The 18612-nt window shown below is 45.9% G+C and overlaps 1 protein-coding gene across 2 annotated transcripts in view; it reads left to right on the top strand.

The window, feature by feature from the left end:
• SENP1 (SUMO specific peptidase 1) overlaps window positions 1-18332 on the top strand; it is a 51086-nt gene extending 32754 nt beyond the window's left edge. For both annotated transcript variants that reach the window (XM_040978957.1, XM_040978956.1), the window contains 10 exons: window positions 159-213; window positions 2715-2753; window positions 3406-3490; window positions 3709-3858; window positions 5349-5480; window positions 13724-13927; window positions 14611-14690; window positions 15476-15560; window positions 16029-16124; window positions 16961-18332. In XM_040978957.1, the coding sequence (XP_040834891.1) occupies window positions 159-213; window positions 2715-2753; window positions 3406-3490; window positions 3709-3858; window positions 5349-5480; window positions 13724-13927; window positions 14611-14690; window positions 15476-15560; window positions 16029-16124; window positions 16961-17023 (989 nt within the window). In that variant the 3' untranslated portion in view covers window positions 17024-18332. The remainder of the gene's footprint in view (window positions 1-158; window positions 214-2714; window positions 2754-3405; window positions 3491-3708; window positions 3859-5348; window positions 5481-13723; window positions 13928-14610; window positions 14691-15475; window positions 15561-16028; window positions 16125-16960) is intronic.
• Window positions 18333-18612: the final 280 nt, after the last annotated feature.

Genomic DNA, 18612 nt, shown 5'->3' with positions numbered 1-18612 from the left:
ACCCTACCCTTGTCCTTAGGTGCTCTGCTGCTGTTATGTCCCAAGGGTATCACAGTTCTGGAGACAGAATGTAACCAAGTCTGAAAACTCAGGCTAAGATGTGTACAAAGTATTTCTGTTGAGTTTTATTAGTAATGAGATGCTCTGTCTTTGATCAGGATCAGACTCTGTGATTTTACTCAAAGTGAAAGACTCCCAGACTCCTGCTCCCAGGTAATTTTGGAAGATCTTGCTGTTTTCCCTTTCTTAAACCATGTCTTCTTAACTAAAAGTTACATAACAAAAGTAAAACTGCTTCTGCTATGTATCATTGGGATCATTTCAATGACTTTCTAATTGATGGTCCATCTTGCAGACAGAGGGAGCTTTCTAAAACTGCTGCCTGGTGATTTGATAACTGTGTTTAATGGTGACCTGCTAAATTCCTTCAGGGGTAGCTCATCAGATGTAGAGTTAAGACCAGACTCAAGAATGGCTGTGAAAAGCACTTCCACCGTAGGCCTCCCTTTGTGTCTTGCATCCTTAGTGAATGTTTACTGATGCTGGTGTAGACATGAGAGTGACAGCAGGATGGAGGAAGTCTTAGCAAGTACTAGAGGACCAACACGTGAGGGGCTTCTGAGAGGTCATGCAACATGTCCTGTGAGAGAACTCTGCAGAAATTCCCAAGTTTGTACCAAAATAAATCCTGAGTCCTTTATCCTGCATCCTAGAAGTGCAGTAGGTAACACTGTGCAGCAAACAAGCAGAGTATAGGATCCAGGAACATTTGAGCAGAGATTTGACAGGGATGAGATAGGAAAGCTGTGTGGATATAGAGGACTCTTTCTCTCTTCTTTCCTTCTCTTCCCTTTCCTGTCCTCTCCTTTCCTTCCTTTCTTTTTTCCTTACTCACTCCCTTCCTTTCTTCCATTTGTTTCTTTCTTTCTTGTTTCCTTCCTTCCCTTTCCTATACACTCTTCATCTCTCCTCCTTTCCTTCCCTTTTCTTCCTTTTTTTCCTCCCTCCCTCCCTTCTTTCCTTCCTTCCTTCCTTTCATTTATTTTGACAGGCACAGTGACAGATCTTCCTTGTTTTGATTCATTGTTCAAATGCCCACAACAGCCAGGGCTACACCAGGCCAAGACCAGAACCCAGAATCTCCTTCAGTCTTCACATGGAAGCGTCAAGTACTTGAGCTATTGTCAGTTGCCTCCAGGTGTGTAAGTGGGACGGCGGATTTGGCAGCAAAGAATAGCCAGGATCAAACCAGTCTCCAACTTAGGATGTAGACATCCCAGGCAGCAGCTTTACCTGCCGTGCCATGACAGTTACCTCAGGGTGTAAATATAGGATGTGCTTTCTTGCCTTGATTTTCGGTGTTCCTCTGCCTGGAATATCTTTTCTCCACTGGTTTGTCTGTCTGTAAATAGTCTCCTTTTGAAGTCTCTGTTCAGATATACACTTTTCAATAGGAAGCCTGACTTCTCTGGGAGGGGTTCAGGAGGCCACCACTCAGATGGCTGAGTTTTCCCTTGAGAAGATAAGCAATAACCCTAACCATCATTGTCATTTTAGTTCCCCTACTTCTTGGAAGCTCCCATACATGTTCTGAGTGTTTAATATATTTTGAAAAATCTGTATTCGTTAAGTCAGGGAGTTGTTACTGTTGGGTTTCTTTATTTTTTACTTGCTTGCTGGAGTCAGACTTGGCTGCTATTCTTGGCCTCATGTAACTTTGATAGGGGAATTGAAGATAATAGGTTCCCATAACCTCAGTCAGAAGGGAGGCCATAAAAGAATGTTTCTGCTAACCAGATTCCAGACACAGAAAGGCTGGGAATGGAACTTAAAAAGTTACCCTCAAAAAAAAAAAAGTTCCCTTCACAGGAACAGGTTTGAAAGATATGAGAACTGAAAGGGACTCTAATCACTGTCCTTTACAAATCTGGAAACCAGGGCCCATGGAAGGGCAATCATAAAGCTAACCGGGGTTGACTCCAGAGCACCAGATCTCTAAACACCCAGTCTGATATTCTGTTCATCATCATGTTCCATTTGCACTCCTCTTCCTTTTGTTTCTGTGGCATATCCCTTAGCTTGGGAGTTGCAAGTTGAGGAAGTTTGAGAAAAGCAAAGATGCTGGTACAGTTTGCTCTTGTGGCTGCCAAGTGTCAGGTTACTTGGGCTGTCCACAAATGAGAGCCCTGGGGAACATAATTGGCCTTTGCCTTGGGATGAAAGCATACATAGTGCTTACCCCCTGCCCTGACTCATGGGGGGGGGGGGCGCGTGATTGTGTGGGTAGGGATTTTGTGATGTGTTTGGTTGAGTTAGACCAGCAAGAAACCTAAAGAACCTGAGCGCATCTGTCTGCCATGACCTGGGGATGAATACCATTGTTACTGGACGTCTTCTCTGGCATGAGGACTGCTGTGCTGTGTGAGCAGGTCAGCGTTGCCTGCATGAAGGGTTTTGCCAAGCTGGAGGTGTCTGCTGAGCTTTGGATCACCTTTTCATTGACGTTGATGTAAATGAATACTGTTTATAGCCATTATTTCTTGATTATGTCACTGAGGTCACTTGTTCCATACTTGTGAACATTCTTATAAACTGCTTGAGTTTATAAGTTTATAGTTTATAAACTATTTGAGTTTAAGCTGGTGAAATGTGTGGATTTTCTCATAAGCCTCTTGCTCATTTTTCGTATTCTCTTCCCCTCTCCCCTTCCATAGCCCAACTTTCTTCCAGGCAGAGCTGTGGATCAAAGAATTGTAAGCAATTTTTAATTTTTTTTTCCTTCTCCGTCACTTCATTTTCATTTAGCAGAATTCCAGCACTTACCCTGCTTGTTTTCAGTCAGTGAGAATGATCTATTGTTGAATCTTAAAGTTGTTATGTTTTAAAGATTCTGTTGCAAATGGGATAGTGTTTATTACAGCTATAACAATTGTTGAAACTAAATTGAATTGGAAGATATTTCAAAATCAGCTATTACATAGGAAGGAAAGTAAATGAATTTTCTAAATCTCCTGATCTTACAAAATTTTTTTAAATTAAAATATAGCATTTACACTAAAGCCTCAGTGCTGCTTTCTGTGATTTTCTCCTTCAGGTCTTCTCCTATTTGTGTGTTTCTAAAAAGAAACTGTACTTTTAGCATAATCTTGGAAAAGTCATCTACTTTTAGTCATCCACATTTAGCAGCAAACTAATGTTCATAATTGTTTCCATAGAAATGATAGGATAATTGAAGTTATGCTATGTAGCTTCATGTGGCTTAAATTTTAAGTGTGGTGATAGATTAGCACGAGGATTTCAGGCATCTGTGTCCATGCTGAGTGTTTAATATTCCCTATGTATATATAGTGTGTTTGCTTCTGTGAGAGAAACAAATTTTGCTTCTCTTCCCTTTTCATTTCCCAGAACCAGTGTGTATGACTCTCGAGCACGGGAAAGGTTACGCCAGATTGAAGAGCAGAAAGCACTGGCATTGCAGCTTCAAAACCAGGTAAAAAAAAAAATGGAATAAGATTACAAATAAATAGCATCTTCCACACTTTTGTGGAAGAATTCCTCAGGTGTGGATCACTTGGTATTGTTATTGAGCGGCATGTTATGTCTGACTAGTCAGTGCCATTCAGTGTGTGAGACAAGTAATGGATGTGTTGATCCACTCAGTGCTGTTCGGAGTGTGTGACAAGTAATGGATGTCTTGATCCCGCTCAGAGGCTGCAGGAGCATTCAGTTCACGATGCAGTAGAGCTGCATCTTCGTGTGCCTCTTGAAAAGGAGATTCCTGTCACAATCGCCCAAGAAGCAGAAAAGAAAAGTCATAAAGGAACTGATAGTGAAGATGAATTTCCTGAAATTACAGAGGTAAATTACATAATGTGAATTCCTGTACCAGAAAGTACAATGTCTAGAAAGAATGCTTGGGGACAATGTCAAACATACAGGTACTCAGGGTTCAAACCTGCCAGCAGGCCCCAAGGCAGAGGTGTTCTTCAGCCATAAGAACCACTGGAGACAAGCTGGTGAGGAATGACTGCTTTATTATGCACAAGTTATAGATTTTAAAGGTTAAGGAAGGGGATGACAGGAGGCCGCCTTCTGCAGGCCTCCCACCCACCAAACACTGTAATTGGCTATATGACACCTCTATTTCTCTTGACTTTCTGTCTTGTTAAAGGTCATGTTCCACATGTGTTCCCCTTGACCTTCTAGTCATGTTGGAGGTAACACTAATGACCTAGTCATGTGTAGGCCTTGAAGCTGTGCCTCAGGTCATGGGCAGGTAAGCTCTAAGCCATGCCTACCAGGTAGCAGGCAGGGACCCAGAGACAATTGCCCACATCTCCTCCCTCTGCTACTTCAGTGTTGTTGCATATGCCTACTTTTCATTTGTGTTACTTAGCTTTATTTTTAAAGAATCATTGAAAATTGATAAAAGAATTTTGAGTTGTTTTTAGCAAATTCAGTGGAAAAAACACTTCATTTCCTGTGTGCTTTTACTTTTGGGTATATACAATAGCTTACCATCAAGTTGTAACCTGAAATTTGCTGTTATTTTTTAGTAACAAAACCTCATCATAGAAAATTTGGGAAATACGTAAAAGTGTACATTTAAAAATAATGTTTATTAATCCATACTTTTCTTTGAAAAACTCCCTACTTTGCATTAAAAAGGCTTTTTCCAGAAAGTAGTATCTAAAACTTACTTTCTTTTTTAAGACTTAGTTGTTTATTTGAAAGGCAGAACAACAGAGACAGAGAGATCTTCTATCCACTGCTTTATTCCCAAAGTGACTACAACAGCCAAATCTGGGCTAGACTAAAGCCAGGAACCAGGGAGTCCATTCTGGTCTCTCAGTGCGTGGCAAGGACATAGGTGTTTGAGTAGTTATCTGTTGCCTTCCCCGGCATATCCAGTAAGTTAGACTGGAAGTGGAATAGCTGGGACTCAAGCTCCCTTAATCCATCACACCACCACAGCAGATGCCTAAAATATGTCTGCAAACTGCCTGCAGTGAAAGCCTCTGTTTGTCAGGAGATCATTGAAGCTAAATGTAGAAACTGTAGTCAGGTTGTCTTGTGGGCTTAGACCATTCTATAGAAAATTTAGACTATAGGACTTAATTTGAAACAGGGTCTGAATGCTGTTCTGAAAAATAGAAGGAAGGCCCAGATGGGTTGGAAGGTGTATGAACCAGAATTTTAAATGGAAGTATATTGAAGAATAATAAATTGATAAACAATTGCTAAGGGCTGAGTATAGTCTGTGGGTCTTGCGTGGCTGGGTAAAAAGCCTGGTTGTCCAAAGCTGTGTGCTTGTATGTTTGATCTCTGACACCTTCTTGTTTCCTTAGGAAATGGAGAAAGAAATAAAGAGTGTGTTCCGTAATGGCAACCAGGATGAAGTTCTCAGTGAAGCATTCCGCTTGACTATTACCCGCAAAGATATTCAGACGCTGAACCATCTGAATTGGCTCAATGATGAGGTATTTCTAAGTTGTTTGTTTTTAAGATTTATTCATTCATTACAAAGTTATAGAAAGATCTTCCATCAGCTACCCCAAATGTCCACAATAGCTGAATATGGACCAGTCTAAAGCCAGAAGCCAGAGGTCCAGGAGCCCAAGGCCTTGGGTAATCTGGATTGGAAGTGGAGCTGCCAGGACTCAAACCAGCGATCATACAGGGTGTTGGCAACACAGACAGAGGGCTTAACCTACGAAGTCATATTGTCATTCCCCTCCACGTTTATTTGTTTATTTATTTTTTATTGTTAATAGCATTGTATTATGTGATACAGTTTTTTAGGCACTGGGATTCCCCACAGCCCTCCCCCCGTGGTGGATTCCTCCACCTTGCTGCATAACCACAGTTCAAGTTCAGTTGAGATTCCTTCATTGCAAGCATATACCTAGCATAGAGTCCAGCATCTTATTGTCTAGATAAGTTCAGCGGCTTCTTGGTGAGACCTTCTCTGGTCTGAGGGTAGAGCTAACAGAGTAAAGTCCCAGTCTGTTAAAAGCCCCAACAAAACATCAGCACACATTTATTTTTATAAACAAATAGTAAGTGAACATGAAGTAGAAATAAATTTAGATATTCTCTGTTTGTTAGGGTGTGGTCCTCAGATGACCTGCCCAGAACCCTTCCCCCAGACCTCTCACATCTCAGGGGAGCCTTGTCTGGGAGCCCAGCATTGGTGACAGACATGTCAGTGATTTGTGTATACTTGCAGTCTGAAGAATGCTGAATTTACTTTTTCTTATATTAAACATTTGTATATTGAATAAGAGACCATTCTCTCATTGCTATTCTCATGCTTGTTTTATACATTTTACTTATTTATTTGAAAGGCAAAGTTAGAGAAGGGAAGAAAAGATCTTCCATCTGCTGACTCACAACAGCTGGGGCTGGGCCTGGGGCCCCGGAGTTTCTTGGTCTCCCACATGGATGTAGGGCCATCCGCTGCTGCTTTTCCAGGAACATTAGCAGGGAGCTGGATCAAAAGTGGGGCAGCCAGAACTTGAACTGGCCCCCATGTAAGATGTCAGCCTCACAAGTGGTGGCTTAATCTGCTGCAGATTGGTGGTGGCCATAAGGGATGCTGGCACTGCAGGTAGTGACTACACTCCCTGTGCCTTAGCACTATCCCCATACGGCCATGTTTGCTAAGGACCACCTTGCATCTTCTGAGCCAGTATTTGACAATTGACCATGCTGCAGCATGAAGGAGCACTTTGGGACTTCCTGATAGGAAGAAGTCTATGGGTCTCTTGGTGTGTCTGCTTGTTAGTTTACTTACATTATGAATGGGTTTTTCTAAGATTGCTTCCACTTATACATGGTATTTTTTAGATTGATGCTGAAATAGGTACACTATTACTGAATAGTTAATGTGTCCAGCAAAGAAAGATGAAATAGGACCCTCACCTTCCAAATTCAGTTTACACCACAGTCCTTAAACTATTGTATCCCATTGCTAAACCTATAGGAACATGTTTCATCTCACAAAGATTATTTTTTGTTTTTTATTTATTTGAAAAGCAGAGTTAATGAGAGGATAGAGAGAGGGTCCATCTGCTAATTTACTCCCCAGATGACTGCAACAGCCAGAAGCTAGGAGCTTCTTCCAGGTCCCACACACAGGTCCAGGGGCCCAGGCACATTAGCAGAAAGTGGAACAGCTGGGTCCTGAATCAGAGCCCTTACGGGATATTGACACTTCAGGCTGAAGATTAACTTGCTATGGCACAACTCTGGTCCCACAACAATTGTTTTCACAGCAGAAGAGAACCAGTGGACTGTCTTTGCCTGAACACTTCTTTCCCCTCTGGCAGAGTCCTTGCATGATCTGTGTGTGTCAGATCTCACTGCTTTGTGGGTTTATGCCTCCCTAGAGGAGTATACACCAGACACTGCCATTCTTGTATGCTCACAGCTGTCCAAGCAATGACATTGGAATATCTGTTAATGGACACTTCTAAGTGTGGTGTGTGTTCTGCGGAGTAGCCGCCACATCCTGGGAGGCAGGTATTGTAATTTTATCATCTTTACTCTTTAGGTAAACAGTCAAGGTGATACGGCCAGTCAGTATCAGAGCCACGCCCAACAGTTAGGTCCACTGTGCTGTGTCACACTTCCTCAGTCTCACCCTGTATTCTGCCTTAGGGAAGGATGTGTGGGATGTAGGGCACATGATGTTGATCTTCTCTGAGCCAGATGGGCTGACTTCTGTCTCTTTGCAGCAGTCAGTCCTAAGACTCACCCTCCTTTCACTGGTGTCTTCCACACAGAACCATAAGGGAAGCTTGGGTTAGTGCTTTATTGGGAGGAAATGCCCCTTATTTTTGTACATATATTAGATTGAGTCACATAATAGGGGAAAAAAGAGCTAACCAAATCAGAGGGGGACGTGGAAATCAAAAAGAATTAAAAGTATCCACTGGCAAGTTGTTTCTGACTGGTCTTTGGCCGTTTTTGCTACCTTTTTGGAGAGGAGAGGTGTCATGGTTAAAGGAATTGTAGGCTGTGAGTTTTGCAGAACCGGCTAGGGGGCAGCATTGAGCAGGGTCTAAGCTGATCTTGGTCACATGTCCCTCTTGTAAGAGGGGCATTAGCCTAGGGGACATTTTTCGGTTCCTGGACCCCGCAGAGGCTGCATTTCTTTCTTCCTTTTATTTTCTTTACTTTTTATTTTTTTTCGAATTGGAAAGTGAGATATACAGAGAGTAAGAGAGACAGGAAGATCTTCCATTCAATGATTGGTGGCTACCACAGCCGGAGCTGAGTTGAGCTGATCTGAAACCAGGAGCCTCCTCTAGGTCTCCCATGCAGGTGCAGGGTCCCAAGGCTTTGGGCTGTCCTTGACTGCTTTCCCAGTTCACAGGTGCAGGGAGCTGGATGGGGAGTGGGGCCTCCGGGATATGAATCGGAGCTTGTATAGCATCTCTGCATGTGCAAGGCGGGGACTTTAGCCATTAGGCTACTGCGCTGAGTCTAGAAGCTGCATTTCTAGCTCACAGAAGAGATGAGATGCAGGAGGTTCCTTTTGCTTCATCCCTACCACACCTGCCTGGACCTTTATAGGGAACAGGATGATGCTAGCCTGCTGATGGTGGGAGAAGTCATTGTCACACCACTCTGGCTGCAGCTGCCTGCCAGCAGAGTGCTGGTGCTGAAGTGCTGATACCCGTTTACAAGCACTTAGTCTTGCTTCTCAGCTGTGATCTCAGTTTTCTTATTCTTTTTAACTCTTACTCTTCTCTCCAATAAATGTTTTCTTTCATAAATGATTCCTTTCTTTTTTATATCTCTTTCAGTTTTATGTGACATATTAAAATTGTTCCCCAAGTAAGTGACTGATTTGTGTTTTATGGATAAGGAATATAAAACCCAGGCAGTGGGGCCCGGCACTATAGCGCAGTGGTTAAGGTCCTCACCTTGCACGCCCGGGATCCCATATGGGCGCCGGTTCTATCTCGGCTGCCCCGCTTCCCTTCTAGCTCCCTGCCTGTGGCCTGGGAAAGCAGATGAGGACGGCCCAAAGCTCTGGGACCCTGCACCCGCGGGGGAGACCCGGAAGAGGCTCCTGGCTTCGGAATAGCATCGGCCGTTGCGCTCACTTGGGGAGTGAATCATCGGACGGAAGATCTTCTTCTCTGTCTCTCCTCTCTGTATATCCGCCTTTCCAATTAAAAAATAATAAAAATAAATCTTAAAAAAAAAAAAACCAGGCAGTGAAAGGATTAGTTTTTATTTCCAAAAGAAGTAAAATCCAGAACCCTTCTCTGTGGCACATACGTACAAAAGGCCTTTGGGCTGCCCTTTCTGTGGTCTCTTTCCCAACAGACCAGCCCTCTGCAAACCTGTCCCTGTGATGTGCTTCAGACACCTGCATCCCACGTCAGGGTCCAGGCTTTGCTTCTCAGCTGTGGCTCCTAACTCTGCCTTCTTGCCAACTCAGTCCTTGGGAGGCTGGCTTGTTGGCTCCAGTGATAGGGTTCTCGATACCCAGGGAAGAGAACTGGTTGTCTTCCAGGTTCTCTGCTTTGTCTTTTTTCCCCCCCACCTTGTCTTTAGCCCTGCCCTGACTTTGGCAGGCATATAGGGAGTGAACCAGCAAATGGGAATTGTGTTTTCTATTTCTTCTCTCCTCTTATCAGATAAATTAATTAATTTTTTTTCCTCTGAATAGATTTGTGTAGGTAAATTTCATTAAATTCTATATAGCCTTGGAGGACTGATGATGAGCTGGGGTGACATTTTTCTTCAAGTTGGGAAACTCAGATTTCTCAAAAGGGACCAGTAGGAACTGCCTGCTGTAAAGCACACAAGAGGAAGCCGACAACCTGGTAAAATGTGGGAAGCTGTGGTAGGTCAGAAACACCTGATCAAGGGTGAGAGGAAAGGGGAGAAGAATTAGCTGCAGGAGATCGTGAGTCCCAAGACCCAGGGGATACACTTTGAAATGGCTGTCAGTGCTAGAAATGACTACCACACCCCTGAGGTGAACTCCTGAGCTCGCCTGTGGGGGCCCTGGCCTGAGAATCCCCCTGGAAGCTCAGTGTGCTCACATGTTGAAGATGCGTTCCCTTGACCATTCTGGTGCACTCTGTCCCATGTGAGAAGCAGGGTGGCTGTAGATTTCCTGTCTGTCCCTTTCCTTAGGGACACCATTGTACCTGTCACTTGTTGCTGATGTAAGTGCATGGATTGGAAAAATGACTACTTTGCAAATACATGGGAATTATCATCAGTTGTTTCCACTTCAGAAAAGCATTGGGCTGTGGGGTGTTATGTTTCTGGAAGTGATGTGAGGAAAAATAGCGTAGCAAATGTCAGGTATACAGGGTGGTGAAGGAGAGCTCAGATGGAAGGTTCCACTTCAGGGAAGGCAGACTACCCGCCTTGTAAGGTTTGCTGCTGGAAGGAAGTTCTGTGGTGCCCCAGCCTTGCATGTGTAGAGTGATGGGACAGTGGGAAGAACCACAGTCACTGGAGTTTGATTTCAGAGTCAAGCTCTGAGGGCGGGGCAGGTGCTCTGTGTCTGGAGGTCTAGCTGCAGAGTGCCTGTCCTTATGATTGTTTCTGAGGAGTGCTTGGTAAAGAAAAGAACAGCTACTCCAGCCAGACAGAGCCAGCTCTGGAATGGGTTTTCCATAGGGAATCAAAACGAAATGTGGAAGAAGAACCAGGTAGAGTGAGAAGGGCTAGTTACTGAGGTGTGGTGGGTCAGATGAGAGTATTGGTGTTGTTAACATGATTCATTGGCTTCCACGCTGTCAAGAGTTTACATCTTTGAGGAGTTTCTTAGAGTTAGTTTGTATTTATGGAAGGTTACATTGGAGAAATTTTCTCCATAAATGACTTCATAAAAATAGGTGCTGCCTGTCTCTCTCTGAGGCTTCAGCAGTAATTCTAATAATTGACCAAAACTTGACTGTGGAGAAGCAACCCGGATGCTTGCACAAAGTGAGGTATGCATGTCCTCTTGCTTTTGGTAACATTCATGCCAGGGCTTTCTGAACCAGGATGTACATGAGCTACTTCTTGGTACATCTTGGGGCTTTGTGATTGTCAAGGGTAATTGGAGCTTGGGAGTCAGAATGGCAAGGTCAGGGTGATGATCTAGAGTGATACAATTGGGGAAATGCCTTTTGTGCCCTGCACACATTGCTATGGTCTCTGCTAAGAACCCTGTCATTCTTGGGACACCCAAAAGGCTTGTTTCAAGACTAATAGAAAGGCTCAAGACAAGCGTGGAAAGGGTTAAAGCTCACTCCCTTGCTGCTGGTGAAATGGTCATCCATGTCTTCATGGTCACACACAGGAAGAGAACTGAAGCCTTCATTTGGAACACTGCAGGCTTTTCCTTTAAAGAGGAGCTTTATTCGGCATCAGCCTGGCAGCTCTTCAAATAAAATCACAAAGGAGTGAGACATGATAAACAACTCTCCCATCCCAAAGCAGAACTGCATAGACAAGCAGACGCTCGTGGCCAAGGCTGTGGAGGCAGCAGGAGCCGCAGCAGCACACAGGGCAAGCATGGGTCCCAGGAGGGGAAGCACATGAGGACAGCATCGGCCTATCAGCTCTGAGCCCCTGTGTGCAGCTATGAGAGTCTGTACAGAAGGGGCTGTCACTAATCACGGTGGCAGGGGATCTAGTTTTTGGCACGAATCAGCAAGTCCCTTTGGTTTAGAGTATACCCTTCTCTGCCATCCTTCTGCACCCTCAGGAAGAAGAACTTAGAGGCTTCCTCTGGCACTTTTCATGCTGTGACTATGTCTTGATTGTACTGTGGCCCTTTGGCTCTTTTGGGCACCTCAGTAGCTGAGAAACTGAGGAGAGACTTTGGTATGAATTCTGCCTCGTGTCAGATTAGCTACTGGGGAGGAATGCTGAGGCCACTGGACTCCCTCCTGCAAAGATGCAGGAGCTGAGAAAGATACCAAGTCCCCATCTCCCTGAACTGAGTATGGATTATTCTCTTGGCTTAGGAAGAGGCCGTTCCCATCAGTGGGGAGTATGGGGAAGGTGGCAGTAAAGGAAGATGCTCTCAGGTACAGCTCCTGTGGTGTCCATGTGGCAGCTGTTGCCCCTTAGCCAGGCAGGCCCATGCAGGCTTCACTGCCTGCCATGACTGTGAAGAGAGAACCTCAGGTTGTATAAACATCTAGTTATGGAACTATTTCCTCACCAGCAGTGACCCTGTCTTTGGTTTTCTACTCAAGGGTACTAACTCCAGAGTGGTACCTCCCAGGTGATTAAAAGAGGAGGCACTTGTCCACCTCCTTGGCTTTTGCATGTGTGGCTCTCCTTAGTTCTGCCTGACTCCCTTCAGCTCCCCATATGCTCATTTGGCCTGTTGAGATGTAATCCGCACCAAGCCCCTGAGAGGTCCTTTGTTCCCTCACCTTCCTGTTAGGTAGAGGGTCTAGCCTAGCATGATTCATTTTGGGATGGGCCCTTCTTGCTGGGGAGCGTGGTCTGTGGCCTGGAAGCATGTGCTTTACTGCCTGCTACCCCCATGTATGTGTATATCTAGGTGCCATTGCCCAGTTGGAGGCACTATCAGCTTGTGGTCCAACCTGCATTGGAAACATGGTGCCCTGATTTGTTATTACAGCCACTGAGCTCCAGTTTTGTACTGGGCATTGAATGTGCTGCAGCCGTGGTCCTCTGGGCCTTTGGGGCTGGCCTGCCGTCGTCTGCACAGCAGGTAGAGAACAGTGTCTTCCTTCAGCCCTCGGAGCCCTGCCTCAGACCTGGTGCGGTTTCCCTGTGGCTGCCTGCCTGGGCACCCTCATCTATAGCCCCTTTCTCCAGTGTGCTGCCTACCCAGCATGTAGTTGCCTACTGTTGGGTGGCAGCTCACTGCTCTGGCATCCTAGTGTATAAATATTTGTCAAAGGATGGGGACATTTTCCCATTTCTCAAAAAGCATTTTGAAAAATGTGCCTGTTTTCTTAGTCATATTTCCAAGCTCTGGATCAGTCAGGCCATTCATTCCTTGCAGTTGACAGACACTCGCTTGGCCTCAGCTGGCCATGGAAGTAAGTCTGAAGTAACTTCTGGCCCAGTAACTTTCAGGCCTTGGTACCAGGGGATCCTGGGCCTAAAGGAACCAATAGCAGCAGTGTCACTGATAGTGGAGGCAGAAACACATAGCCAGGCAGGTGTCAGGAAATGGTCAAGATGAGGGAGCTGATGGGATGAGGCCCGCTTATCCTGCAGCCATGTGATGCAGCTGGGTTGCTGTCCAGTTAATGTTGATGCCTGGCCCTAGAACTTAGCTCTGCCGGAACCTGAAACTGTCTGCCTCTGTAGAATGGCCCTTGCGCTGAACAGGCCAGTGGGAAGCATGGAACAGAGCTGTGTTTGTTTCAGCCCTCAGGGTTGAAATCTTGATCTGAGCTGGCTTCATACAAGGCTTCATCTGAGCCCCACATCTCTTGCACACACTCACACAGTCCCCACCCTCCATCAGCTGCTGCCCGCAGTACATCTCTGCTGGCTTCTGACTGCTTCTTCCTGACCTGCTTGTCTATGTCCTCCATGCCCTCAGATGCCAGCTCTTTCTTCTTTTTTCCCCTCTTGCTTCTGGTCCCAGTTTGGTACAGCAACATGAGGTAATAGGAGTGATGAGAAAGCAGTAACCTGCTGAGTGAGCAGGGGGCTTCCTGGTGTACTGCTTTTCTGTTCTAATACATGCGCTCTCCTCCCACAGATCATCAATTTCTACATGAATATGCTGATGGAGCGAAGTAAAGAGAAGGGACTTCCAAGCGTGCATGCATTTAACACTTTTTTCTTCACTAAGTTAAAAACAGCTGGTTATCAGGCAGTGAAACGTTGGACAAAGAAAGTGGACGTGTTCTCTGTTGACATTCTTTTGGTGCCCATTCACCTGGGAGTGCACTGGTGTCTTGCTGTGAGTACGCCCTTACTTTTTGAAACAGTGGAAAACAAGTTAGGAAGTACAACAGAAGTAGTGAGACACTCGACAGGTTCACTTGACCGCTGAGTACAGCATTTTGTGGTAGGTTGGTGTACATCCTGCGCAGAAAGGGGAGATACTTAGGCTTTGAAGAAAGCTGTGGAATTTACTTTTCTGGAAATATATAAAAGGGTATCATTTAGTATCTGAGCAGCCTCAAGGTGTGACATACGGTTGGAAATTGACTTCCTGGTAAGGCTGCAAACTCCGATTTTTTTGCCCTCTGCCTGGTCCTGACTCATCTTGTATACTTGGTGACTTCAGTGTTTTATGACTGAGAACATGGCTGCACTAGCTTTGTGTGTTAGTAAAAGTGTAACAGTTATTTCACAGTCTGTTTTGAATTACATTTGGAAAACATAAAACCAAAAGAAAATTCTCCAGGTTAGGAGTCCTCACACTTTGAGACTAAGGGGAGGGTCTCCAGGAGTCCCACTTCTTTCTCTGAAGATCAGGTCCTGAGTGCTAGAGACAGTCCACCTGGAAACCCCCAGCAGCCATCTGTGCAAATGCTGATAGCCCTGGAAGTTTGACAGGGTCCCAGGGCCCTGGGAGGGAAAAGCAGAGAACCTAGTCTTCTTCACTCTGTAAGCACTCAGCTTTTTTCTTGTGCCCAGGTTGTGGACTTCCGGAAAAAGAGCATTACATATTATGACTCCATGGGCGGGGTGAACACTGAAGCTTGCAGGACTCTCTTGTAAGTCGGGGCCAAGGGTGTGGGTCGCTTCTGGCTGCTGAGCCCAATTGTCTATCCCTCCAAGGGAGGGGTTAAAAAAATTTTGCATGCAATAATAATGGGTATTTTACATCTAAATTTTAAAATAATGCAACATTATCAAAAGTGCAGGCAATTAATGTCCTGACACACTCAAATATGGAATGGATAGCTAGGCAGAGTTGTCACCATTACTTAGGGATCATTGAACCCAACCTTCTGTTGTTGAGTTGAAGAAACCAAGACCCACAGAGGTGTTGACTCTGAGTTGCCAGAGCCTAGCTAGTGGCTTTGCTAGGAGCCAGCATGCAAGCTGTCTGTGCACCACTGCTCACTCTGCCCTGAGATGGGAAGAGGAGGTCAGCTCCAGAAACGTGGACTATCCACACTCCCAGAGAAAGCTGTGTGTACTTTGTTGTCCTGCGCAGTTCTGGTTAGCATTGCGTTTGACACAATGCAAACAAATGCCTCCTTGTTAATAGAGAAACATTTCTGTGTGTTAGCTTGAGCCCAAAAGTGACAAGAGTTAGAGCTTACTCCTCAAGAGGAGCAGTAAGTGGAAGGCACCTGAGTGGCAGATACAATGGCTGTGTTCCTCCTGGGCTGACATCATCTGCAAGAGTTGGGAAGGCAGCCCTGCTCCGGGGAACATTTGCCAGTCAGGCTGGCTGCCCTGCATGTTACCTTCCCCAGGATAGTGCTTCTTCCTAGGGAGTCGCTGTCCTCCGTGTCCCCACAGCTCATCTCATTCTCTTCCAACACCTTAGGCAATACCTGAAGCAAGAAAGCATTGACAAGAAAAGGAAAGAGTTTGACACCAACGGCTGGCAGCTCTTCAGCAAGAGAAGCCAGGTACCTGTGGTGCCAAGGAGGTGGAGGTCCTGGAAACTGACATCTAGTGGAGATGTTCCCAGGCCCCTTCACCCTCCTTGCTCAGTGTCCAGCCTGACCTCACCCTGGGTCTTTGGCTCAGATGGAACCTTTTTTGGAAATCTGGGGGTGGGTGTGGATGTAGAACAGCATTTCCCAGGTGCACTGCCGTTCTACCAGACTTTTCACTGCTATGGGAAGCGTTTGCTGACACATGGACCTATGGGGTCTTTACCTGGATAACCATGGGTATCTGAGATACTGTCCTCCGTGGTTCATGTAAAAGGCGTGCACCTGGCAAAAGTGCAGACATCTTGTTTTCTGTGAGCCTCTGTTGTCCTGAGTTGAGGACCAGAATCTAGGGGAACCTGTAACACATAGGGCTTTTGGTTCTTATGTTTAAGAAGCAAGGAAGGTTGGACAGATTGTCTTTTGTTATTGGTCTTTCAGGAAATTCCACAGCAGATGAATGGAAGTGACTGTGGCATGTTTGCCTGCAAATATGCTGACTGTATTACCAAAGACAGACCAATCAACTTCACACAGGTGAACTGAGTCTTGGCAGGGGAGCTCTAGGCCGCCAGCTCTCCTTGGGGGCTCTGCACTGATGGGTGGCCCCTGGTGGGGACAGGCTACGTTGGGTAACCCTGCCTCATGCACTGTGATAGTGAAGAAATCCTGACTGAGTGCAGAGCCTCCTGCTCTTCCTGTCTCCCCCTGCCTTCTCCAAGCCACAGGGCTAGGAGCGGAGCAGGCTTTCTTCCATTCCTCTCTGCTTGGGCACCCTCAGGGTTCAGAGCAGCCACGCCCTCTTCTGCCTTACTGCTGCTCACTTGAGGCAACTGGCAGATCTCTTGGTGCACGACAGGTCATTCCTGTCTGTGCTCCTTCAGGGACCAAGGTGGGTGGAGGCTGGAGATGAAGGCTTGTTCTGATGTGGTCTCCACTGTTAACTGCACCTATGTTTGAACCAGTGGCTTAATCGAATCTTCAACCTTAATCCTTGGGCTGACAGACTGAGCTGATGCCTGAGGTTCCCTCCATTCATCCCCTAGAAGGCAAGTTTTTGTTTTTAGGCCTCAAAAATTCTTCAGGCAAGACTTGATCACCGCCATTCTCCAAAACTTTGGAGGCATCTGAGCACAGCCTGAGGGCTCCTGGCCATGCCCAGTGTGACTGCCAAGGCTGTAGCAATAGAAATAGTGGTAGGGGGAAAAGTAGTGGAAAGAAAAAAGCCACATGTCATCAAAAGTGGATGAGATGAAAACTCAAAACACATCTGAGATGATGTTGGTAGGATGCCTTGAAGCAGAGAGGAGTGTGGGGAGGCAGGTCGGGTCAAGAGAACAGGAGTGGAACTAAGGCTGTCTCTCTCCCCACAGCAACACATGCCATACTTTCGGAAGCGGATGGCCTGGGAAATCCTGCACCGGAAGCTCTTGTGAAGACCATCCTGGTTGGTGACTGTTGATCCTGTTGGGGACCAGCTTTTTGTCGTCTGGCCAGAGACCTTGAAAACAACTGCTCCCAGCCTTGTGTTCTTATAGAACCCTTTGCCCCTGGATAGGCCCTGGCGAGATGCGTTCACAAGCACATCTGCCTTTTGTTTTGTATCTCAGATACTATTTTTGCAAAGAAATGTTGGTGCTGTGAAAGGGGTGAGGGACATCCCTGACTGAGCTGAAGAGAGAGACTCTCTTCATGTCTTCAGTTCTGCCATCTTGTTCTCTAAGGGCTCCAGCCTCACTTGGCCCCTAATGAGGGGATTGGGAAAAGCTTGGAAAGGTCTTGGTTTGCCATAAACTCCTGTTAGGCCTTACTAGGATGTAGGAAAGGGCATGGACAAAAAGTAGGGCTATGAACCACCAGCATTTCCGTGCACCAACGTCCACACACACCTGAGCACCCCTCGGGATGGGTCATTAGGAACATAACTGAACTGGATGCCAGCTTCTCAGTGACCCTGTTTGAAACCCTTCTGCTTCCAGACAAGGTTGTTTGGTCCTCAGTAGCTTTTTCCCTTCCTAAGGCACAGCACATGAGCCTTGGGTGGACCCCCCAAAATCCCAAGCTGTCCTTTCCCTCAAAGTAGAGGCTTGCATGTCTGAGGACACAGGATACTGTCCTCAGAACAGCCTGGAAGGAGCCAAGGTGTGGCCACCTGAGCCTTGAGCCTGGAATTCCAACCCTGGGTAAATGCAGGTCTACCTGGTCTGTGGCAACTTGGTTTAAATTTCTGACCACAGAGAATTTTATGTATTTTACAGGGATATGCTTTTTTTTAAAAGGAAAGACTGAATGTGTTCACCATTTAGCCTGTAGATTGATTCTCATTTTCCAAATCGCAGCACACTGAGGCCCTGCCCTGTGTATACTTGCTGACAGCTCCTCTAGGGACTCTGGCTCTGCAAGTGGATGGTGTCCCAGCCGAAGGGTGATGGCCTTTGGGTGTTCCACCTAGCTCCTTGGTTCTTCCCAGCATCCCCCGCCGAGAGCGCCTCAGGCTTGGAGGGAAACGACCCTCTGCCAATATGGCTTTTGTACTGAAGTTCCCAGACAGGAGCATTTTCTGTTTCCTGCATTGTCCTGGGTAGTTTTGTATGAATTCTCCCTGACCCATCCTCAGCAGCATTGTACTTTCTGCCTGGGCTTCTTGGAAGATTTTACTCTGTTTTATACCAAGCTTGTTTAGTACATTTTTCTATGTTTTACCACAAGTTACAATTTGAAAAGAAAACTATTTTTTTTAAATATTCCATTATTAACTGATTGTTACCTGAGTGTCCAGATGTCCTCCTTTTTTGGTAATTGCCTGCCTGGGGGTGGGGGGCAGCGTGTGTGCGTGTGCTTGCTCGCTCGCGCTCTCTCTCTCTCCTCCCCTTTCTTTTTTTCCCTGCCTCCATCTGTCTATGTTTCTCTTCCTCTTCCCCTACGTCCCTCTGCTTTTGTGTTTTTTCTTTCTCTTTCTTTTTTCCCTTCCTTCCTTCTCTGTTTCTTTCTTTCTTATGTTTTCTGTAGGAAATAAATAGCTTTC

The sequence above is a fragment of the Ochotona curzoniae genome, unplaced genomic scaffold, assembly GCF_017591425.1.
Source record: "Ochotona curzoniae isolate NIBS_2020 unplaced genomic scaffold, NIBS_Ocur_1.0 contig_2927, whole genome shotgun sequence".
NCBI classification, from domain to species: Eukaryota; Metazoa; Chordata; class Mammalia; order Lagomorpha; family Ochotonidae; genus Ochotona; species Ochotona curzoniae.
The sequence above is the reverse complement of the archived record's forward strand: the minus strand, read 5'-3'. Positions and strand labels throughout refer to the sequence as shown.